Raw genomic sequence first — 24,159 nt, 5'->3', positions numbered from 1 at the left:
ATTGGCACGAAGTTTAAATTTAGAATAGTAAAGAATAATACAATATTTTTATAACCGACATAGATAAGAAACTCAAAGAAATAAGCACAACGTCGTGGCAAAACACTTTGTTTCATGATATGATTTTTCTAAGTATCTACCGCAACAACTTTTAATTAAGTTATCTTTTATCGAAATAAAAAGGTGAATTGGAATAGCGAAAGATGGTATGATACGTTTAGGGAACATATGAGAGAGGAGGAGGTATCAATACCAAAATCATCTTGACCCTTGTATTTTCTTGATTGGCGCTTTTGAAATGTGGAGCTGCAGGCGGATGTTAAGAATATCGCGGTATTACCACTAAACGCACCAATGCACCGATCCTTACCCAACTTTATATTGTAACTCGTTCATCAACTATATCCAGACAACGCATCATTTCGTAATTTTGTAAGACAATGCGTAGGGGCAACGAGAGAAGCTCATCGTTATTGGCAACACTGAAAGCGCGATAGCGTGGAGATGGAATCATCAAGGTTGATATGAGTTACCGCCCCAGAGAGAGAAGTTATCTTTTAAAAATATATAAAAAAATCGAACGGAATGAATATCTTATGCGACTATATTATTGGAATCTGAGTAGAACACAGTCTTTACAATGTCGACAAGCTTTCGTTGTTTGATTGATGAATATGAGAACCATTGATTGCCACCGATTCTATTTATAGTGACTGTTAGCTATTTCTATTATCAGTATGTCAGGAAAATCGCAAACTCATAATAGATATAAAAACTGAAAAATTACTCCTCATGCTGGCAGCATTCTATATCTTTTCGAATTACGTTGTGTTGAAAGATACATATATTCAGACAATTGTGAAAGTTTCAAAAACCAGGAGGTTATTTTTCAATTTAAATTATTTTAAATTTTGTTTGCAACAAATTTAAGCATAACATATATAAATATAAGATTTTTTTCTTACATATTGTACATCTAGTTAAAAAAATAAATCAGTGGCGCTACAACCTTTTTAGGTGTTAGCCTCAGATTTCTGAATCTATTTTATGATCATTTGTCATAGTAAGTGATCAATCAAATGGCAAATAGGTGATGAGCCTCCTGTGCCTGACACACGCCATCAACTTTTACGGTTAAAGGCAAGCCGGCTTCCTCACGGTGTTTTACTTCACCGTTTGAGCATTCGATGAATATCATAAACACCTATATCTTCTTCAGGAGTCTTACTATCTATCAAGCAAAACCGAACAAATATGTCGGTTTACAAAGTTTTTAATACAGAAGGATAAAAACGCTCGGGGACTACATTTTATAATATATAGAATTAGACAGAAGCTTTTGGCTATTGCTAAACATGCGAAAATCCAAAAACGAAGTATGCATATGAAATTTTGTTTCTTTTCTACTTTGTTGATCTTTAATGCCATACAATAATAGTTCGAAAATTCATGCATATTCATGATATGCCTTTTAGGTATACGATGTCGGCCTTGTAGGGAAAGGCTTACTTACACCATCCTACGAGCTACAGAATATGGCAAGACGATAATATTAATAGGCTGTTTATCGATTGCCAATATTGTTTACGGTTGTACCAGTATTTTATAATATGATGCAAAAAATATCGTATCATTTTCATTTAGCTGGTTTCTATTTAAAGTGCAAAATTAACAATTGCGGATACGTGCGTTTTAATCCTATATTAAGTTTAACGTTTAGGCCTGCTTTTATTTAAATTTCATTGAAATATTTTCTATAATAATAAAACAAAACCGTCAGGTATCAACAAATAAATGTCTGTCTAGCATTAACAAAACTTAATTAAAAATAAAGGCACATTGCTGATACATGTCGTAATTTATTAATAAGTAATTTAAGTACAATTGCACAAATTTCCCATTAATTAATGATGCTTATTAATTTACTATCATTATCAATTAACTAATTCTTTCACAGAACACGTAAATGCCATAACAGGATCCAAATGTTTCGAAGAACTCATGAGTGACGAGTAAAGTCGTATGCTAATTTGCACAAGTGTGACAAAGACAACGAAAGAAGCAGAGCCTTTCGCTTTAATGCCAAGTAGCTAAGAACAACGAACAAAAACTATTATCGCCAGTGCGCTGTGGAGCGCAGTACGAGCGTCAGTTCCCTAGAGTAAAGTGTTTTAGAATACGAAAGATGGCGTTCAAGTGCAAAATCATAGTGTTGGCGTGTGTTATAGGTGAGTAGTAGTATTTGTATAGTTGGAATATGTCAAAACTAAACCTTGAAAGTAACCTGCGAGTTATCGCGTGTCGAGTCAGATAAGCTTGTTGCATTATATGTTGCTGAAGCTTAATATTTTGAGGTTTATCAAGATTTTTCCCAATAATTATTCCTGAAATTCTAATAATATTTATTTTACATTAAGTAATTGTCAGTTATATTTGAAAGCTGTTAAGCTCAAAGTGACCTTCAATGATATTGAAATGTCAAGTAATTTATCCTTTAATTTAATTCAAGAATGTTGTTCAAGATAATTCGTGGAAATATTTAAATATTAATAAGTTGTAATGAGTTTTTTTATGTTTCAAATTAGGGAACGGGTATTTATCGTGCTATTTCATTTTAAAATGGAAAAGTGTGCAGTTAAAATAAATCATATAGTTTATAAAGCTATGGTAATCCCATTTCATTTTTAAACACAACACTCTTGCTTTTCCTTTTTCACTCGCAATCGAAAAAGAAAATACAAATGCGTGATGTAGGGCGAGTCCTCAATATATATATATCGGCTTTTTATTACATTAGAAAAAATATTTGACAAGTGACATTGCTTGTCACCTTCGAACCGTTATATTCGATAGGTTGTATAGACAAACATTAGATATGGACACTTTCGAGTAACTTATTCTAGCGTCCTAACATGTTTTTGTCCTTTTAAAGCGAAATAATATAATAAAATAAATAAGGTTTACGCAATAAACTGATTGCTTATTAGATAATCCAAATAGCATTAGTTAACACGGAAAGGCTCTTTAAATATTTTCATAACCAAATAAAATTTTCGTGTTTGTATGACAGATCTATAAGTCAGATTTGTTACCCAAATCAAGCAGTAGTAAAAAACTGTTTATGCACCAAGTATACATCGGAAATATACTAAGTGATTTCATTAGGTTTGGTAATAGCTTCAAGGATAAATATGAAATTGGAGTGCTAAAAGGTGGCTGTGTTTGCCACTTTCGTATGTTACGCCTCGTTAGGTAATAGAGAAACTGGCTTATTACCAAACTTTTGTGGGCTTTTTGTATCTTGTGGACATTATCAGTAACATACATAATAACATTTATGTTTTTATTCACTACATAAACATTAATTAATAACAGAAAAACAATAACTAACGTTACAATATAATAACTAATTTATATTATTTAAAGGAGTCCTTTAGACAAGGTTCCGAAGATACTGACAGCGTACCCCCTTTGAATAGGTAGACTAAATCTTTGTCCGAGGTAGCTGTCAGCTCTTAGGTCTCCTGTGATGTCGACTTACTTTTTGCTGAATAATAATAATATAATACATAATTGATTTTTGATATCTGTTTTACATTGCTTAGCTTTCATTTTTCTTAAACCAGGGCACGAATCGGACAATCTAAGCATTCATTAAAACTCAAACAGTTTTACTACACTATAATAAATACAACATAATTTAATGTCGCTTTTCATTATGCTGTAAACACGATTTGATACAAAGAAAACAATGATCACTTTAGTTTAAATAATCTAAGTGGTCTAATTTAATTTTTATAAATAAGGGGTTAAGTAGTGATGAATCACGTATCATAACTTTTTTAGAAGGAAAATCTAAGCTTTTTTGAAGACGTTCTCAGTTAACAGTTTCTGTACTTTTTTAATCTATTAACCCGTAATTCTTTGACTATTGACTAGTAAAATGTTAATGGCCTTGAAAACTGAGATATGAATAAAGTTCTTCTATAAACTTAAAGTGTTAACGGAAGTCTGCGCCTTCAAAGTGAACTGCTTAATTATTATTACTTTGCTCATGTCTGCAGGAAATGCATGCCAGTTTTTAATTAAACTTAACATTGACATTCCATACATTTTAATAAGGTCATATGCGATTAATTTGACAATGTGTTCTAGATGTTTCCTGAAATCTAGTTGAAATCGCTTGGTATAAGTTCAGATAAAAGTAAAGGGGTCATTTCATTACAATTAGTTTAATTGTTTTGGAATAACATAAACATAGATTACTTTACTCAAGTACTACTTGAGTATTATATTGATTTTTCATCGGACTGTCTGATCAGGCTGTGTTATGGGTCAGGTTCATAGCGAGAAGGAGAAGTCTCTTCATAATCTGCCTTTGTCAGTAGGGTATTCTGGCTGTATCTCAACAAACCCATTCGTACCGGGTTATGAAAGACACAAAATAAAGAAATATTCAGAAAACTATATGTTTAAACGATCGTAAAAGTCGTAAATGGTTAAGAACTCGCCGTTTAGTTTTAAATATATCCAGTAGTAAGAATGGCAATGACATATTATCCTTAGATTGTTATTATATGTAATACTGAAAATATATTTGTCTCCAGCTTTAGCCTCATCACAAGGATTCAAGAACTCAAAACGGAAACCATCTAGTCCTGCACCACCAGCTCGCGCAGCTTCAGATCCCGACACGGAGATCACCAGCTCCTGCCCTGAAGATGGTTTCTTTGCTGATGCAGAGCAGTGCGACAAATATTATCAATGCAGGTAAATCTAAAATAACAACGCAAATAAAAATTTGGGTCGCTTTAATGATTTTTTTAACTTTTATCATCTTATTAAAAAACCAATTGCTTTTTAAACTGTTTATTTCCTAAAGTACAGCCTTGCGATTCTGTAACTCTCTTTTCGAACTCACACATCGGTTTTCGCAGCGGCGGTCGCGCTCAAATCATTCGTAAATCAGTCATTTTACGATTTGGCATTCTGATAAGGAGGGTATGTAGTTTATTGTTTATCAGAATGCTAAAAAGTGAGTTACAGAATCGCAAGGCTGTATTTAATCTGGGCACGACACATACAACAAGCATTCGCAATTTTCTTTTCTCCAAAACAATATAAAAAGTAAATATTAATTAAATCAAATTGAATTCGGGCTGGTTACATTACTGTGCATCTATAACAAAACGGACCATAAGATATTTTTTTTTATTTCAGCAATGGAGAAATAACTGAGAAGCTATGCCCAGACGGCATGGTGTTTAACGATTACAACCCGCAAGACGAGAAATGCGACCTTCCCTTCAATCTCGACTGCTCCCAACGACCAAAATTGCGTAAGTATTTCAGATTTATCGTATAAAATATTGATGTTACTTTTTAGTAAATAGAAACTAATATTCAATTAAAACTGGTTCAATTATCAACATATGATCACGTAACCGTTATAAAGCACGCAAAATGACGGGACAGTTCTGTAATCTATATATATAAAAATGAAACCCGTTTTCCGTTGTCACGACATAACATGAAAACGGCTTGCCCGATTTGTCTGATTCTTTTTATATAATATTCCTTGAAGTACGAGGATGGTTCTAACGGAGAGAAAATTTAAAAAATTTGAGTGAAAAAGTCTAAAAACAACACTTTTCTATATTCCCATACAAAATATTCGTAATAATACTTAAAAGTCAATTTGAACTTTAATACCATAGCATAAAGTTCAAGTGTTAGTGGAGGGGTTCGGGGAAGGTAAATTTTTATTTTTTGACATAATGTATTTGTTGTCTTATCAATTTTCTTTTTTTAATCTTACAAGCTAGACCGGTGTCCCGAATAGCAGAATAAGTATTTTAAACAAATAAAGAATCGACTGTTAGGCGGTACGATGTTCGCCAGGCCAGCTAGTTTATAATACAAAATAAATGTCATAAAAAACATTATTTAATTAAGTGTATTTATGTTTTAACGTATTAATATCCTAAAGTTGCCTTTTTCAAGTATAGTAACTAACTTAATCCTTAAGACCAAATTACATTACATTTCGATGAAAAGCAATAGATTATATTGAAACCGGTCTATAAAAATCTATTTCACATGTCAATAGAAAAACATGTATATTCATTCCGATCAGACGGTGTACACGTGATTCTTCACGTGTTGGCATTTGGTCGCATCAAATTATAATTCAGTGCTAAAGGTTAACTTTGCTGAGAACAACTTTCCATTCTCAAGGGAACAACGGCCTTGGTGCGGTAGAATGTATTGATAATAGCTTTTGTAATCAAAGTTTTCACAATATTAATAATTATCTCAGGATATCTCTTAGCGCAGAAGGATTAAATTTTAAAATCTGTATATATCATCTAGATTTGTTGAAATTCGATCAGATACAGACTAAACTTCGCATTGATATTGTTTCCTTTGTATCGGTTCTAAACATTTCAGCTTAATTTATTCTATGTCCATTTCATTTCACTTTTGTTAAAGAAATGGGTCTAGAAAGAATTGTGTACACAATGCTTGGCTATCACAATATTTATTAACCACTAATCCATGGGAGGTTTTACTACCTATAATTTAACAACTCTATTATTTTTTAGACCTTTTTTATAAAGCCTATCAACGTAATTTACAGAGACCCCAATCCCAAGTCAACATTGCGTCCGCCAGAACGGGTACTTCCCTCACGAGGAACCCCATGAGTGCGGCAAATTTTTCTACTGTGTGGACGGCAAGTTCAACATGATCACCTGCCCAGAGGACCTTGTTTACAACGAGAAGACAGGCATCTGTACTTGGGCTGATGAGGCTAAGAAGAAGGGGTGCGGTGCTGCCGGTTTGTGTTTATTTCATATACATTTTTGTATTTTTGTCAAACATATGTATTATGTATAGGAAATGTATGAGACTAGACAAATCTTTATATATATAATTCTTCTGTGAGTGTGTATGTCACTGAACTTCTCTCAAACGACTGGACCGATTTTGATGAAATTTTTTGTGTGTGTTCAAGGGGATCTGGGAATGGTTTAGATTCACAAATCAGCACGCCAGATGGCGCTGCAGTCGGTACTTTCATACTTTGCTTTACTCATTGCTTGAAATATCATGCAGGACAACGTCTGTCGGGTCCACTAGTATAAAATAAAAATGTAACAAAATATACATATTAATCCATTGACGGGTATGACCGTCTCGGAAATTTATCCGGACTTAGTAAATGGATTTTGTACCATGGACCTTTGTTAGTTGAGACTCCGATAAATTATCATAATGTTTTTACTTACAGACATCTTCCAATTCAAATGCCCAGAAGTGAACGAAACTTTTGCCTTGACTCATCCGCGTTACGCCGACCCCGATGACTGCCAATTCTTCTACGTATGCATCAACGGTAATGTCCCAAGACGGGGTGGCTGCAAACTCGGACAGGCCTTCGATGATGTCCAGAAGAGATGCGAGTGGGCCAGAAAGGTCCCAGAATGGTAAGAACCAAAGAGTCATTACAATACTTCGTTTTTTATTATTTTTTTCAGACACAAATATGTAAGTAAATTAGGAATAGATACATATCATACCATCTTCGTGATTTAGGGTTTTATGCATACGACCTATAACTCGGTTCGGAAAGACTTAATTAATATTTATTTTTAAGAATATCAATGAAACTAACTCTGAAATGCATCTGCATGTTACGTATTGCTGTTACAATGCACGCTTAGCTTGTACTTACGCATTGTGCAAATTATTTTTGAAGTTATACTTCTTTTGGCGCGTTAGGGAAAAATTATGAGAGTAAATTTTTACGATGCGTGCGCACATCGTAACAAAAAACCGACTGAAGTTAGCTATAGTCAACATTTTAGTTTGTTCTATTTTTAGTGTCGTTATTTCTACAAACGTAGAAATTTTTTTTGAAATGATTTTCATCTTGTTACGCCAAAGAAGTATAACTTCTAACGCTTGTACATAAGATGATCACACACACTTTTTTTTACTATATTGACATATCAAGCTGTAATAGCTGATTTTCGTCAGAGCATTAAGAATCTATCAATAGACAGAATATTACCATTTTTAAATTATCAGTATCTGCCGTTCTGATTTTATTTGTATTCTCATAAAATAACTTTCTTTTTCAGCAAAGACTGGTACAAAGACCGTCTCACAGACGCTGAACTTGACGCCCTAGAGAACCCACCCGTAGCAAAACCTAAGCCCTCAGGTTCCCCTTCTCGTCGCAAGCCACAAAGACCTAAGCTAGGCAAACAAGCAGAAGCAGTAGAAGAATAATTATTAATTATAGACTAAACTTTAGGTTAAGTAGAAATTAAAAATATTTTTTATTTTATACATGTATTTTTCTTAATCTTAAACGTCGTGTGGGTTGTGTGACAGCTGATTTATTTAAAAATCTAAGTGATTACCACTAACATCTCAATTTATACCCGCAATATTTTTTTATTGTAAAATATTTGTTTATTGATAGTCTCAATTCTAACAGATAGCGCTCCGCGCTGTGTCGAAAGTACCAACGTTTCACATAAGCTACAATTTAATGGCATAACCACCATAAAAGCATGGTAGTCCCCATGACTGGTGTTCTCCTACCGTTTCCCTTGAATAGTTTGCTACTATGTAATATAACAAAAACCTTAGCCACAGCAACGCTTGGCCGGTCGGTGAATTTGGGTAGTTCAATATTTAAAAACGCAGCGCGACCACATTGCGCACTTACAATAATCACACACGTACAAACACAAGACCTTAGGGATGAGAGATAGAGATTTTTATTACATAGGTGAAATATAAAAATCAATTACATTAATTGAAACTTTACCCCCGTCAAGTTCATTACTTTGAATGATAACTGTTAACTGATAGCTCCAGCGCATTGGATATTGCATTCAACAATATACTAAACGGCTGGTTTCTAAACAAAGCCTCAGATTTATAAGCGTCTCTCATTTGATTCCGGTTATCTGACCAATAAAGGTAGTTGTAGAAAACTCTCTCTCACTACCAAAATATCGGCAAGACTATGGAAGTTGCCTAGCATTCGTCCGTTTACAGTGTATGCTTTCACGATTCATAAATTTATTACTAACTATACACGGAAGTCAGATTGCATAGCTTAGTTTAGTTTTGGTTAAATGTCATGTACTACTTATTAAAAAAAGCTGTAGAAAACGTATTTGAATCATACTGTTTATGTACAACACGAATTGAACCAGGTGTGGTGCAATTCTGATCTCGATTTTTTTTTTAAAGACAATTCACACCAATTGACCTAGTCTCATGCTAAGCTGGTGAAGCTTGTGTTATGGGTACTAGGCAACGGATATACATATATATTATAGATAGATAGACATATATATACATATTTAAACACCCATGACCTAAGCACAACACCAAATGCTCATCTCATCGATGTTCGTCTCAGCTGGGGATCGAACCCGGGACCCATGGATTTGCAGTCAGGGGTAGTAACCACTAGACCAATGAGTCGTCTATTTAATTCAATTTAAGTTTAACGAGTTAGTTTTGATTTTAGTGCGGTATATTAATGAAACCTACGTTAGAATTACCGTTGTGCACCAATGGACTTCTCTTCCTATGATAATATGATGTAATTTGCACATGCTCATACGATGAAGTGATATCTGATTTTGTTGTTACTAGGTTACTAGATATAAGGTTCTTTATATTTTATATGACTTAGTCGATACTTCGCATTACCTTACGTTTAAAGCTTTCCATGAAGAGTTTAAATCTACCACTACCCAACAACAAACAACATTTTTTAGTTTTGTTTCAGCACAAAACTCAACATTAAAAAGATAAAAAAAGATCCTCAACATCATCTTCTGGAAATATTGTTACAATTTTAAGAATATCAATCTAGGATAGCAATAATTTTTTGTCAACTAAAATTGATTCTCTTAGTGAATTGTCTAAGCACTAAACAGGATGGATGCCTATGTTAAATCTACAAAATGTTATTAAAGGTGCCAAGTAGTGCCTTTAAAGGTAGCAAAGGTACTGGAAGTAGTAGAGTTCCAATCTTTTCAAAAAATATTTTGTTGTTGAAGGTATTACAAAATGTAAAATAAGCAATGTTACTGTTACTTGTTACTGTTCAGATGCAATATTGTAATGCAAATTATATGCAATCTATGGTGGTGAAGGGATTCTACATGCTAAATTTATCCATGCAGATATGCCCATACACACAAATATATTATACCAATGTTTTGTCTAACATTTATAAAATCTGAGTAGTTCTTTTACAATAATTTAAAGACGTAATAGCTATCATAGTAAAATAATGCAAGTGGTTGTTGTTGCTTATAAATAAAATTATTATTATAGGAATAGAAGAAGTTAGCAAAATTTACACAGTAGATGGCAAATGTAAGTCAATAGAATAAGATTAATAAAATTATAGTTTAGAAGAATATCGCTTGGAATGAGTGTGAAAAAAGCTTTGGTCACTATTATCCTGAATTAGAACGAATGTGGATATGAAGTTTTTTGTCCAATGGTTTGTTGAAAATAAACAAAGTTATAAGTTTATGTTTTATTTTTCATATATAAAATCTATTTACATTTTTTTTATTATATTACCTTTATTTACATAAATCTTCATGAAATATATACAGAGGAGGAGAATGACATATAATTTTAAACTATGGTAACTAATATCACTCAAAACTGGATTATAGTATTATATATCATATTAAATATGACCAATAAATTATTTGGTGGAAACAATTTTCCAATACTTTAGTTACATCATTAAATGTCAGTTATTTAAAAACAATATATCATAAATTGTACTTCGTGGTTCAACAATGAAGTGTACGTACTGATTAAAACAAGGATTTAATAGACTTTTATAAAATTGTTGCCTGTGGCAATAAATTAGCAATTGTGATAGATTACTTTATAATAACTGATTAGTGGTAACTGGTAGGAATGTTGGTTCATGAAACTAATACTTTATATTATTTTTACGCGTGACCACAATGAGGAACCAATTCAGGGTCTTCGCATGTCAGGTTCTGGTCATCGAAGACCTTGCCTTCCTCACAGGTGATGAGACGTGGATTTCCTTCAACACAAGTGATAAGTCTGTGGCAGTCACCAGGTACAGGGAACCGAGGGAATGGCCAGAATTTTGCTGACTGTGTGTTCGCTGGTACTTTCGTTGGGCACTTGAAACCTACGACGGCTGAAAAAATCAATTAGAACATGAATATTACTAAGCAATCCTTCCTTTAATTTGAAAACCTACAATTTGCAATACAATCTATACTACTGTTATAAGTTCTTTTTAAAAAGCGTTTTTTTCGTTCTCTTTTTTGTCAGCCCATAATAGTAAAGGTAAGATGCCAAAAATGCAAGATATTAAAAAATACTTCATAATAATAACTCTAATGTTATCTATTCTAATCTCTCATTCTCCACATAGAATGAACACATTTATATAACAGATACAGTACACAGATTTTTAAGTTTTACTGTCGCCGCACACGGGCCACACGCCACAGCCACAAACGCCGCCACGAGAAGCTAGAAGCGGCTACAAAGGTAGCTGAAGCGCGCGACAGCCACTTGTGGCCGGTGGTCGACACTTGCGGTCGGTGGCTGCTACTTTTTTTAACCCTTGCCTGCAGTATCATAATGGACTCTGACGAAGAAGGTTTAATTGCGCTACTTTTGATATAAAGACGTCGTCGTAGAAGACGAAACCATAGTTATTGGATACACAGAAAGACATTAAATATCCCCTCACCACGACAGGTCGGTAATCGACAACCATTGAACTATACATGTGAAGCATTTGGCCTCAATGAAAATATGATGAGGCCATATTCTGGAAAATATTTGGACTTAGACAAAAAAGTTTTCAGCCAGTAACACGAGATTTCTTCCCAGGCCTTCACTTTTTCTCCTCTATTACTAAAACTATCACTTTTTGAATCCCAAATCGCAGGACGGGATTGTATCTCTGATATAAATAATTCTATATCCATATTTATCTACCTATATGAAACACAGACTACGTGCGTGCGTTACCGTCGACTTCAGGTTAACTGAGGTAAGGGAGAGAGGGGCGCGGAATCGCGCGAGTGGCGTGTGGCGGCTTTTTGTGTCGGCGTTTAGTGGCCGGTGCGAGCCACAAGAAGCAAGCTGCGACGATTTGTAGCGTGTGGCCGCCACCGGCGCCAACCGTGTGCGGCGAGTCCATAAAATGTATGAAAATTACAGGAAATATGCCAGTGGCGGCGTTTTGTGGTTGTGGCCGGTGGCCCATGTGCGGGGACCCTTAATTTTGTCAATCTATTATATCATTAACGAACTACATTTTAGAATTTTTTACCTTCAGGGTTACAGAAAGGCTGTAGGAGATCTGGCCAGTTACAGCCATGGATCCTCTCATCATAAACGAGACCGGGCGTGCACGGCTCTTGCTGAGGGATACCAAAGGCACATTTGACGTAGCTGGTGGAACATTCCGCGCTATCTGGGTAAATTCCGAACTGGTACTCGCATCCGGGAGTTGAGTAGGGTGTCACTGAAAGAACACTTATTCTTTATTGCCATTACATGGAATAAGTTTAGTAATACTTAAACGTAAACGTGAACTTATTTCGACTATGTGTTTGCGAATTGTTCCCACGAGAATGTAAGTGCGTGCTCCTATTTCACCATGCTTCCTGCTGATAGAGGACAAGTCTTTGTTTTTAATTGATGTTATTATTATTATTTATGTTAATATTACTTAAGATGTCATGTGGAACATGGTGTAATGGTTGCAGCTCCTTACAAACGTTGTGTAAAAAACAACATGGCGATTAAAAAGAGTGGCGGAGAGTTTATTGCCAGTTCTTCTCTTGCGTTCTACGCCCTTGATTTGAGAACTGGCACTAAATGTAAAGTAAGAAGCATTTCATATACATTTCTTGTTTTTGACGATCATAAGTGTACATTGTGTTACCTATATGATTAAATTATTTTTGAATTTGAATTTGAATTAAACAATATAATATTTCGTTTAGGGACAACAGTGCACGTATTTTAGGTGAAAGTAAAATCCTATAAATAATAATATCATTGAATTATCAAGTTTATTGACATACCATACATCTATTATAAACAGTTATATAAAAGGTAAATGTTATTAAAAACAATATTTTTAATACTAACGGGACATAGCAAAGTGATAGGCGGTGGCTCATACAAACCGTTTTTGCACCCAGTCAGTAGTCCGTAGCCGCAACCTTTTGCTGACTTTTGAACGATTTTAGTCTTAGAACTAACTAAATGTAATAAAATAATATAGATTTTCAATGTAAACAAGTACTTACAATCGGCTTTCCTCTCACCACAGTCGACAGCCCAGTTATAGTTGCAGTGGTTGTATACAGCTCCTTTACCATCGAATAATAAACCATTCTCGCAGGTTTCCACTGTTAGTGTACCGTTGATACAGAGGAAAAACTGATCGCATAGCTCGGGATGCGCGTACGCCTGGAAATTAGAAAACATTATATTGCGTTGTTATTTTTACTGCTTATTGCAATTTGTAATAAACTCCCATATATATTTAAAAATAAAATGTTTCAATTTTTAAATTGGCAGCATTTTTTACTTTAGAATCAATCAAAAATTATAGTACCTGGACTCCGTACTGTTCTGGGCAAGCTGGTGCATTTTGCAACAGTATTCCCGCGTTTGCTGAAAACATAATTATACTAATTAATATACGTACGTACGTTAAGTTCGAGTAAGAACTATTAATAATAATAATCAGTGGCGCTACAACCTCTATAGGTCTGGGCCTCAGATTTCTGAATCTGTTTCATGATCATTTTTCAATTTAATACGCAAGTAGGTTATCAGCCTCCAGTGCCTGACACACGCCGTCGACTTTTTGGGTCTAAAACATGTCGGTTTCCTCACGATGTTTTCCTTCACCGTTCGAGCGAATGTTAAATGCGCACATAGAAAGAAAGTCCATTAGTGCACAGCCGGGGATCGAACCTACTACCTCAGGGATGAGAGTCGCACGCTGAAGCCACTAGGCCAACACTGCTCAAAACTATTATATTCACTAATATGTTCTTTACTTTATATGCCTCTCTTAATTAACTATACACTTTACCAAAACTGTACTGTTTCTTACTGCTCAGTACAGTAAGAATCAGTACAGTTTCGATGAGATTTTCGACTCACTCGAGAATTTACTTGTAAGGTGAATAAAAATAATGTAACTAGCATTTCAAAAGCCTCAATACTTAAATCACGTTAATTAAGCCAGTAATACCACTGTTAATTATAAATCAGGGCTAAACAAGACGAGTAACTTTCATGATAATAAACGACATTATATGAGGAGGTGAAGCGTGGCTTTGCGCAACGTGAGGTCGAACCACTGCGTGAACACTTGTGTTTGATTGATTGAGTAATATAGGATTATCTAAGCTTAGAACAATATTTTTTACTTATAAGCATTACACGGACGAAAGGCTCTCGTCCTTTGAAAGTTTGCGTTGCGTCTTTTAGAGAATTTTCATAGAGAAATGTTCAACTGTATTTCTAGTACAAAATCCTAAAAGTAATGCAATATAGTGCGGGATATACAAGATTCTGTTATTTGGTAATAATTATGCAACCTACCACTTGGATAAATTATTAAGAATAATAGTGAATTTTATGGTTCTATTTCTCTTTTTAATCTATTGGTCTATTCACTCACGCCACTTTCCCAATGTGGTAGACAGAGACGACGGATATCCACTTGCACGTGTTCTGACACTTTTTAATATATATACAAATAGCGTGGACTTCATCAGTTTTTGAAGATTTTTGAGGTTATGAAAGAAATATATTGGTTATAATTATTATGGTATCTTTTTTAACGATATTATAGTCATTGCGATAGTAAAAACCTTGTATCTGATTGATTTCCGCGACCTTGCTTTAGTTACTAAATACTGTATAACGTATTGATTGTCGTCAGGCATGAGTGAAATGATAAAATGCTGCATATTACAAAAGTGTAACATTTGCTATAATTTGAAATAATACGCAAAAAATGAGTGCGTGCACTAGGTGTACACACGTAAGAAGTGAAACTTCTTTATGACCTTATTTTTCGAAAAATGATCTACTATATGCAACTTTACAGAAATTGGTTAAATAAAGTTAAATTAGATAAAGTTTAACAAAAGGCTTTTATTATCATAGACATGAATACAAATACAATTATTTCATTTTACCTTATTACTACTAAGTTATTAATAAAATTGTTATCGTTATTATATATTTTTGTTATTAATGGCTTCGAATCTCTTCGGATCAACCGTGGTAGATAAGTAAGGTAGGTAAGGTAAGAAAAAGATGGCGCGTAACCGAAAAATGTGACGGTAATTTTTTTTCCAACGCCGATAAAGAAGTTTGACTTCAAAAAGCAACATGGCGCGTAACCAAAAAACGCGACGATTTGCTACAAAATTTCTCCCATACGTCGATAATTTCAAATATTGTATAAGATATTTCAATAAACGAAATAGCATTAATACACTAACCGCTTTAAATTATTAAAAAACTAAATAAAATTGAAAACAAAAATGCAATGCCGGTATGCCAAGCTTATGGCTAAAAATCCACTAAAACACAATCCACCTACGATAATCAGACTTCCAGCGCGCGAATTTTGACACAAAATTTTTGTATAGAGAGGTTTGTAATTCATGCCTATTATACCAACTTGTCCTGATTTTATAATAGTTTTTAAAATCCATTGGCAGCATTTTACTGGTACATGTAAGCGAAAGTCGAACGGGCGAGTGGTCAGCCTTGAGTCAAGCGACTCCACGTGTACAGATAATGTTCTTGATTAGATCAATGATACAATACACTCTTATAATCTGTCTCTGGTACGACAGATACGTATTATTATTTGTTTCGGTAACAATAAAATATGCTAATATAAAATCGAAGAAATGGATATTTTGAATCTATTTTTGCTTTATTTAAAATTTGAACTGTTTTAGAGGTCATCGACGAATATTAATTGCAATTAAAATGTTAGTTACAGGTGAACAAGAACCATAAGCAGAGTTGTAGCTTCCTAGTATAGAAATTGAATCTTATCTTTATAAGGATACACGGAATTGGTTAACACAAGGGTTGTTATATAACTGGAAAGTTCTTCGTCTCACGTTATTTACGTAATGTACGAGAGATTTAGACTTCACGAATCTAAGTTACATTACCAATGAAAACCTTTTGGATAAATCACATAGAGATGTAACAATTTTTTTTTGTACCTGAAAAGGTGGAAAAGCCGTTCTTATTTTTTAGGTACACATTTCCTCAAAGAGGTACTACTTATAGTACTAATATTATTGTTCTATTGTTGAAAAGTGTATAGTTTAAAACAAAATGTGGGCCATGGGCCTCAAACCAAAAGGTCGTAGCACTTAACCTAAAATAGGTTACGGAGCATACTTCAAGTGATACTATAGAAAAATATGGATTAACTTAGAAGTATCTTATTTAAAACACGTTCTAAAACAGCAATCAATAAATGATAGTTAATCCACTTGGGTTAATCGACGTCTTTTCTTTTATTTATTTATAAAATCCAAAGATTTATAAATAAATCTTGATAGAATGTAATGATCATTATCTTAATATATCACAACGGCTAATGATGATACGGAAATATAAGTTTATTACGTAATTTTATTTGCTATTCTAGTCAGAGAGGGAAGTGAAATTTTACCGTTTGTGGTAACGTTAATTTCTATGTGCATCTTCTGTCTACAGAGCTGACATTACAAATGCCATGCATTATTTTGTATAAGATGTATATGGATCGTTAAGAAGACTTACACTGCTCATCAAGAATTTTCTCGAAAATCTAAATTTATTTTTTGTTAATAACTCGTGAGAGTTATTATTTATTATGTTCTATTAAACGATCAGAGCTTTGTTATTAATCTATCAATAAACATGTTCATTCATAACGTATTACGTATACGTACGAAAGATTAGATGTGTAAAATCAAACAACTTTCGCTTCATCGCGTAACAAACATCTCTGGAGACCACGGTAATAGGCTATTGTCTGGATTATGTAATGATGTATGACTAACAACACACCTGTAAGCTAACTTCATGTGATAATAGTGTATATCGTCTAAATAATGTAGTGGATTTTTTGAAATATTATTCAGTAGATTTTTTAGTTCGTCCCAAGACAAGTAACTTATATAAGCTAAGCTTGAAAACTGTTTTGTAATTTCTTGTAAAGATATCAGAAATATTAAGATGGGTTACGTAAGTTTAGTAGGTTAAATTAACTACATAATTAAATGTAGTTTAATTTAGTTTAATTAAATTAACTAAATAACTTTTAAAAATTAGATTAGTTCATATAAGTTTTTAAATTATTTTAATTTTTTCATTATATCATAGGTAATTTGAATAAATTCAGCACTGGAAAAGATATCCGCTTGAAGAGACAATTACCTATTACGTACTATAATGCGTGCTCACGACAATGCGCGCGTTGAACTCTTTTGTGTGAGTGATATTATCTTTCGAATTAAAGCACCGTTCATATATCACTCTTGTAATGCAAACAATTAATATTATAATTGAATTATATATAACTCTATATATTATAAATATATATTTATAATGTAAGAGGCTGGGTATTATTTTTCTCTCATATTTTATTAATATTATCGATTTTACAAATTTTGGAAATACAAAGGGGTATTTCCATACTGCACTATAATATTTACTTTATACCAAACAGTAATTAATACATTTATTGTTCCTATATGAATCAAAGTTTATGAAAAGAAGTTTACAATACTGTAATAGAAACATAACCTAGCCTTAACTATGTGTTAAACATATAAAGATGCTTTTACAATAGGCTCAAGGAGGACACACAGAAAAGACAACAATTATTACATCAATAAAATACGTTTTAGATATTTATTACAGAGTTTTTCAAAAACCCTAACCTTTTAACTAAAATAATCGCACTATTTAAAATATATTCTATAAAATCGTTGGTGACATTCATCGCATTTTTATAGATTTTTTAATGGTAATTGTATTTTTAGATACGGAGAAACAATTAGCCTGACTGATTTGTCATTTGGTGTGTTTTAAAAAAAAAATCTCATTTGTAAATGGACAGTCATAAATGGTCGAAATGAAAAGAATACTTTTAAAAATAAAAAAGGGCATGTTTTTTTGCACGTTCTATGTTTACATGATGTCTCGTTAAGAACATTTTTAGCTTTGATTTCTTAATTATTTCGTATTGTTAAGGTCACATACCTAAGCGAATGTTACTCTTTATAATTAACCTTTATATGAATGTAAAGTTTCGAATTAAATGGGCGTGAAAGTGACAACAATTACGAATATGTCGCAAACTTAATGTATTTAATCAAAGGTTACAATGTAGGTCTGTTCAAATTTCGTAATTATTTTGCTTTATAGGGTATAAGTGATTAAGTTACAAAAATATGAATTACTTTTGTAATATTTTAACTAGTTTTTACTTTGAGAATCAAAATAGTAGCAAAATTTCCACATAATACATTTTAGACTTGAATAGTGTTTTTACTTAGAATTGGGGATTTTTACACCGTGTTAACGAAATCAATCGAAATTCTGATAATAATAACAACAAAACATGTATAGCAACATATCATAGTCATGTTTGACTGCGAAGTGGTTCACTGAATAATGCTAAGAAAAAATAATTAATCATTATTAGTATTGCCAAAAATAGAGCTTGCAGTTTCTATAATTTGTAGGTTATATATCACAAATAGTTTTTATACTTAGTGTTCGGTACATGTTCAGAGCCTTGAGTTTTAAACAAACGTTCCGGTCCTTTCCAATCGTGTTGTGCAATACTTAAACAAAATTAACTCCAGTTTTAATTAAACCACTTATGATCAAATGATATTAATAATTTATCTTAAGCAAAAAATAATAGGTTACTGGTTTTAGTTCCTATTAAATGTTGCTAGAGTTGTTTCAATAATATAGTTATGGTTTTTAAAAGCAATTTAAGTTGGGTCTTATTCATCTGACTGGAAGTATTAAAACGCGTTATATATATGACCTTTTACATCAAATTAATGAGTACAATCGTTTTGTAATTATTTAACTATAACACAACACTAAGCCCTCGAGCAGTTTTGTTAATATTGCGGAGTTAAACTATAATATCAAAATATGTATATCGCAGGTCCTTTCTAATAGTTTAGTTCTTAGGCAACTGTTTTAAATTCCAGAATGTTGCTTTACATTTTGAAATAACACCTTCAACTATTATCACGCCTATTTTAAGTATGAATAATATTGGCCTCAGTTGTTGCGTTATCAAAAATTTCTAGGGTAATAATAATTCATAATCATGGTGAAATAAATGAAAATTGGCCAACGTTGTTCAGAGGTTTATTAAAAAATATAACGAGAGTCTCCATGGCAACATAATTTCGATGGGTTTGCGTAACGAAATTTCTTAAAATTAAACAGAAAAGTTAAAAGGAAGTCCAGAACTATTGAGTTGTTAAACAGAAAGTAATATGTTATACATACATCATTCATTGTGAATACGCACGTTTAATTCATAATTATTCCCTCTCATTGAATACTAGAAGATGCGATATTTACCTCGTAATAACTACCTGTTGTAAATACACAATTATCTCTTTACTTCATGACGTAATTTTCTCATCTTAATAACAGGTGTTATTTAATTTGTAATGAATGAAAACTTACTCCATAATACTTAATGATTTACTAAGATTATGTTTATTAACATAAAATGAACCTTTGTATCAAAATGGCATTCAAAGAGTTTAAAAAGACGCAGCTTGTATATAAAATTAAACATACGTAACCTGTTACCGACATAATAAATTGTCAAATCTTAAAAGGTCACTGGAATTTTAATGTAAAACTAGTTTGTAATTTGAATATTTTTTATATGTTAATTGCATTTCAATCGTTAATCGACATAAACAGTTCATACTTTATAACATATGTGTGATTCAAAATGAGAACAAATTCTGACGAAATGACATAAAACAGTAAACTTGCCCTAAATCATTTTTTAACACGATTTGATCATATTTATTATTCAGAGTCGAGTTTTGTGAGTTTGACCATTTATAAGTGGTTTTACTTTGGTTCACATTATCAAAATAAATATTAATCAGTTATTGTAATAGGATATATTGTTTGGAAGTTTAGCTTAATGTAAAAATTTATGCTTACCCACGGCAATGCAAGCGACGAAGGCGTAGGCACAAAAAATCCTCATGTTGATGTTTGACGTCCGCGCGTTACCTCAGCCCGGCAGCACTGCGTGAGCACTCAAACTATCGCTGCTACCACCCTCCTCCTACATCTATAGTCCATGCATTTCACCAGTGATTTATTTAACTATATCAAAGTGTTATTTTTTGTTTGTTTTTTTATATATTAATAAAGATTATAGTACGTATATTATACAGTTTTGAATTTGTTAAAAAGCCATCGTATCACAACATTTGAATTGCAATATCTACCCATTGGGATAAACACATTTCATTTCATTCATAGTTCATTTAATCATCTTTTAGGCCAAAATTAGGCTGTAGCTTTTTAAACTTATATTGACTTGCCGGAGATTGTTGTACTAAACTTAAAAACTACATAAGGCTGAGGTAGAAATTGCCAATTTATAGAACAGTGTCTGCTTAATATTTTTGAAATCCTAACTATCTATCCAGCTTTTGCAACTAACAGTAGTAAAAGCTGATTATATTACCTAGTTGCTTCCTTTTAACTGGTCTACAAAAACAGCAAATGCTTACCTGACTTGTTAGTTTTCAAGTTATACATTTTTTAGACAGACCTATTGTTTTTACGATGAGATAGATTAATTACTTATATATTGATATTTATAGCGTTTTTAATCCATAGTATAATATTACAACAATATTTTTTTCTATTGTAAACATAAAAATGTTAATAACACCATTACAAACGCGGTACAAACATTAATCATTTAACGTCGAAAATAATATTGCGTGGACTGTACATAGAGGACATGTCACATTCAGTCCGAGTCACCTATTACGAAAACGGGCATATACCTCGCGGCGTGCTTTGTGTGACAAATCTTATAAAAAGATATTGTGTCTAAATTACTGGTATTTTTTATTTATGGCCCAGCATATTAATTAATCCTTCGAAAGAAGTCAGACCACATCCCAAAACAGGCACTAGATTGGACTTCCCAAGAAAAAGGAGACGTGGCCCTAAACAATCCTGACGACGCTTTGACGTGGTCTGCAGCTTAGTGCGTGGCTTAAGAAAGAACGCGATGGCGAAGCATTGTGGACGCCATCTGCTCTACATAGAGGATAATGTAAAATAAGTCAAGTCATAATAATTAATACGTAATATGCCGTCTAAAAGGTTTATACAAGTTTAAAGGTTTATAGGTCTTAACCTTTATAGTTACTTATACACCTTAAAACGCCGCTAGCTGTACGACAATTTAATAAGATTACGATGGTCATATTGACATCATCTAAAAAGAAGGTTCGATTGAAGCGTAAAAATGGATCGAATGAAAAGCTTGTTATAGCTTTTCGTTTTCGGTGAAGACGGAATTCATAATTTCTAACATATGTTACATAACAACAATGTTGTTGGTTGTAAATTGTTGAAACAGATATTTTTAAAACGTATTTTCGAAAAACCATCTCTGTTTAATCTACAAAAGATGGTAAAAATGTGAAATATTTATCAATAATATGGGGACCGATTTGATTGTTCAAATGCACCCAACAAACGCGTAAGTTTAATCTCATTCACACTCATAAGTGCCACACTTGATATACGAGTAAAGACAATTGCTGTATACTACACATTATACTGACCTTAGCAAACCTAGTTGGGTTATTTCCTCTATTGCTAATCAAAGTTCTGTATCTGTCTGCCGTCGTAAGGAAGAAATAAAAAGTAATTTTTCGTATTTAATTTACAACATTCTTATCACAATCTATTAATGTACCAAATATATCTTTCTCTACATCAAATGTAAAGTTTTATGTATACATATAATATTTTGAAAAAATGTGAAATAATGTGTATTTTTTTATTTCTCTGCGGGTATTTGCAATCAGCCCTAAGGCTATGATCGAATTTGCTCTGTGGTGCTGTCATGTGGAGTGACTTCCCATTGGAAGCATTTACTCATCTTCTGCCTAGAGCTACTGCTGGTCTTCTAGCTCTAGAATATGGTGACGTTTTAGTCGACTCACATACTGTCTAATGGTGAGTTGGCGAGCAAGTTCGTTCGGGTGACAGCTTAACCGCTCTTTGTATTTAGCTCTGGATTTCCTCTTATATTTATAATAGATAGTTATATAATAGATAGTTTTCATTTTTAGGTGTTCCTGAACTTCGTTGTTGGTTATGTACCATGGTACTTTTGCAACTGCTCTTAGGATCTTGTTCTGTTGTCGCTGGAGTATGTTTATGTTGGTATCACGTGCGCTGCCCCACAGTTGGAGGCCATATTATGTCCAAATGGGCTTTAGGATGACTTTATATATGTATAAGGACTTTGTTACCTAGAGAAAGTCTTGAGTTTCTTCCTAGCATCTAGTAAAGGCTGTATGATTATGAAGAAATAAAAGTTCGTTTGTTTTGTTTCTGTCTAAAAGACAGGATAGATTAGGGCAAGCATTACTCTGATAGGACTGCAACTACATGTCTATTATCTATTGCAAGTCCTATCAAAATCAGTTCAGATGAGATATGAGAATCTATCTTTTAGTAAGTACATTGGTATGATAGGATCTATTACACTTTTGGTAAAAACGACTAACCTATATTTTAAGGATAGGGCATTATAATACAGAGAGATCCAAAATTTTGTATTCTTTGGTTTACATAATGAAAAAGGAACTGTATGTGTTGTGTTCTTTTATTAAAAAAGCTTTTATGTATGGTGTAATTTTAAGCCTATATTATACAATAGGCCCAAACAGCTGTAATCATGTCAGACAAATCGAACAAGTCAGTTACACAACTGTTACAGTTATCCATAATTGGACAACTCTTATTGACCTGATCGTAATCAAGTTAAGGATATGTAATAAATATTGGCTAATTGTTCTCATATAATGGACACATTCATTGACTTTCATTTATCAAACCGATTAATAATTATGTCATAGAGCAATCGTATTTTAATGATTCGCCTGAAAACATCAAATGAATTTGTAGAAAATAAAAATGGCCTATTGAATAACACAGGCGTTATAATTTCCAACAAATTGTTTATTTTATTACTATTGGTCCAAAAGTTTAAGATATCAATAATACATACTCATACTGGAATACACCATAATAGATGATGTTTTACTGTATTTATATGAAAAGATAAATAACACAAAATAGTTACTTTATCGTGTTTAGTAATGATGATCACGGTACTCGTTACAGTAGTTTTATATTCAAAATAAATATTTGTGACAGTAATTAAACACAATCTAAAGAAGCTTTTAAATTTTTTACATTTAACTAATACAATAAATACGAACATTTCCAATAGTAACAGTAAGTAATTAATGTAGCATTTTCTTACTTACTCCTGAGGACCGAGTGAGGTCTCGTTTGAAATGTCCTTGATCACATAAATATTTTGTGTCTATGCTAGGGCCTGATTGGAAAATCTGTGAAGTCTGATGTGCTTATAACCTGTGGGGTTAAAAAATACTTTTTTTTTTCTCGACAAAAAACTTTTTCAACGAATAAAAGCGCGATTTCCAAAAACCAAATAAAACATTGTATCATATAATCTCGTATAAAATTAAAATAGTTTGAAAGTCGTTATGTTACGAAATTATTTACAAAACCTACGTTTTTTAAGTTACATTAATTGCATGTTTACGCACATTAACCTCTAAAGGAAGTGTTTTAATTTCTAATGAACATAGTTATAATATTTGTGATTATTAGAAACATTGCTTTTTATTTTCAAGGCTTGTTTATTTATGTACTGATCCTAAGTAAGGCTGTAAATTTTTTATAATG

General features: G+C 32.7%; 2 protein-coding genes across 2 annotated transcripts; one reads left to right on the top strand and one right to left on the bottom strand.

The window, feature by feature from the left end:
* Nucleotides 1-2,094: 2,094 nt before the first annotated feature.
* On the top strand, nucleotides 2,095-8,356 carry LOC125055946 (protein obstructor-E-like). Its single transcript, XM_047658707.1, has 6 exons — nucleotides 2,095-2,228; nucleotides 4,608-4,770; nucleotides 5,221-5,339; nucleotides 6,641-6,841; nucleotides 7,295-7,490; nucleotides 8,148-8,356. The coding sequence occupies exons 1-6, from the start codon at nucleotides 2,186-2,188 to the stop codon at nucleotides 8,296-8,298; spliced, it is 873 nt and encodes a 290-aa protein (XP_047514663.1). The 5' UTR covers nucleotides 2,095-2,185; the 3' UTR covers nucleotides 8,299-8,356.
* A 2,217-nt stretch (nucleotides 8,357-10,573) lies between these two features.
* LOC125055951 (protein obstructor-E) lies at nucleotides 10,574-20,460 on the bottom strand. The gene is made up of 5 exons (XM_047658713.1): nucleotides 20,341-20,460; nucleotides 13,691-13,749; nucleotides 13,380-13,542; nucleotides 12,392-12,586; nucleotides 10,574-11,239 (listed from the first exon to the last, which is right to left on the bottom strand). The coding sequence occupies exons 1-5, from the start codon at nucleotides 20,384-20,386 to the stop codon at nucleotides 11,019-11,021; spliced, it is 684 nt and encodes a 227-aa protein (XP_047514669.1). The 5' UTR covers nucleotides 20,387-20,460; the 3' UTR covers nucleotides 10,574-11,018.
* Nucleotides 20,461-24,159: the final 3,699 nt, after the last annotated feature.

Source organism: Pieris napi, chromosome 14 (assembly GCF_905475465.1).
Source record: "Pieris napi chromosome 14, ilPieNapi1.2, whole genome shotgun sequence".
Taxonomy (NCBI): Eukaryota; Metazoa; Arthropoda; class Insecta; order Lepidoptera; family Pieridae; genus Pieris; species Pieris napi.
This window is presented reverse-complemented; position numbering and strand designations above follow the sequence as displayed.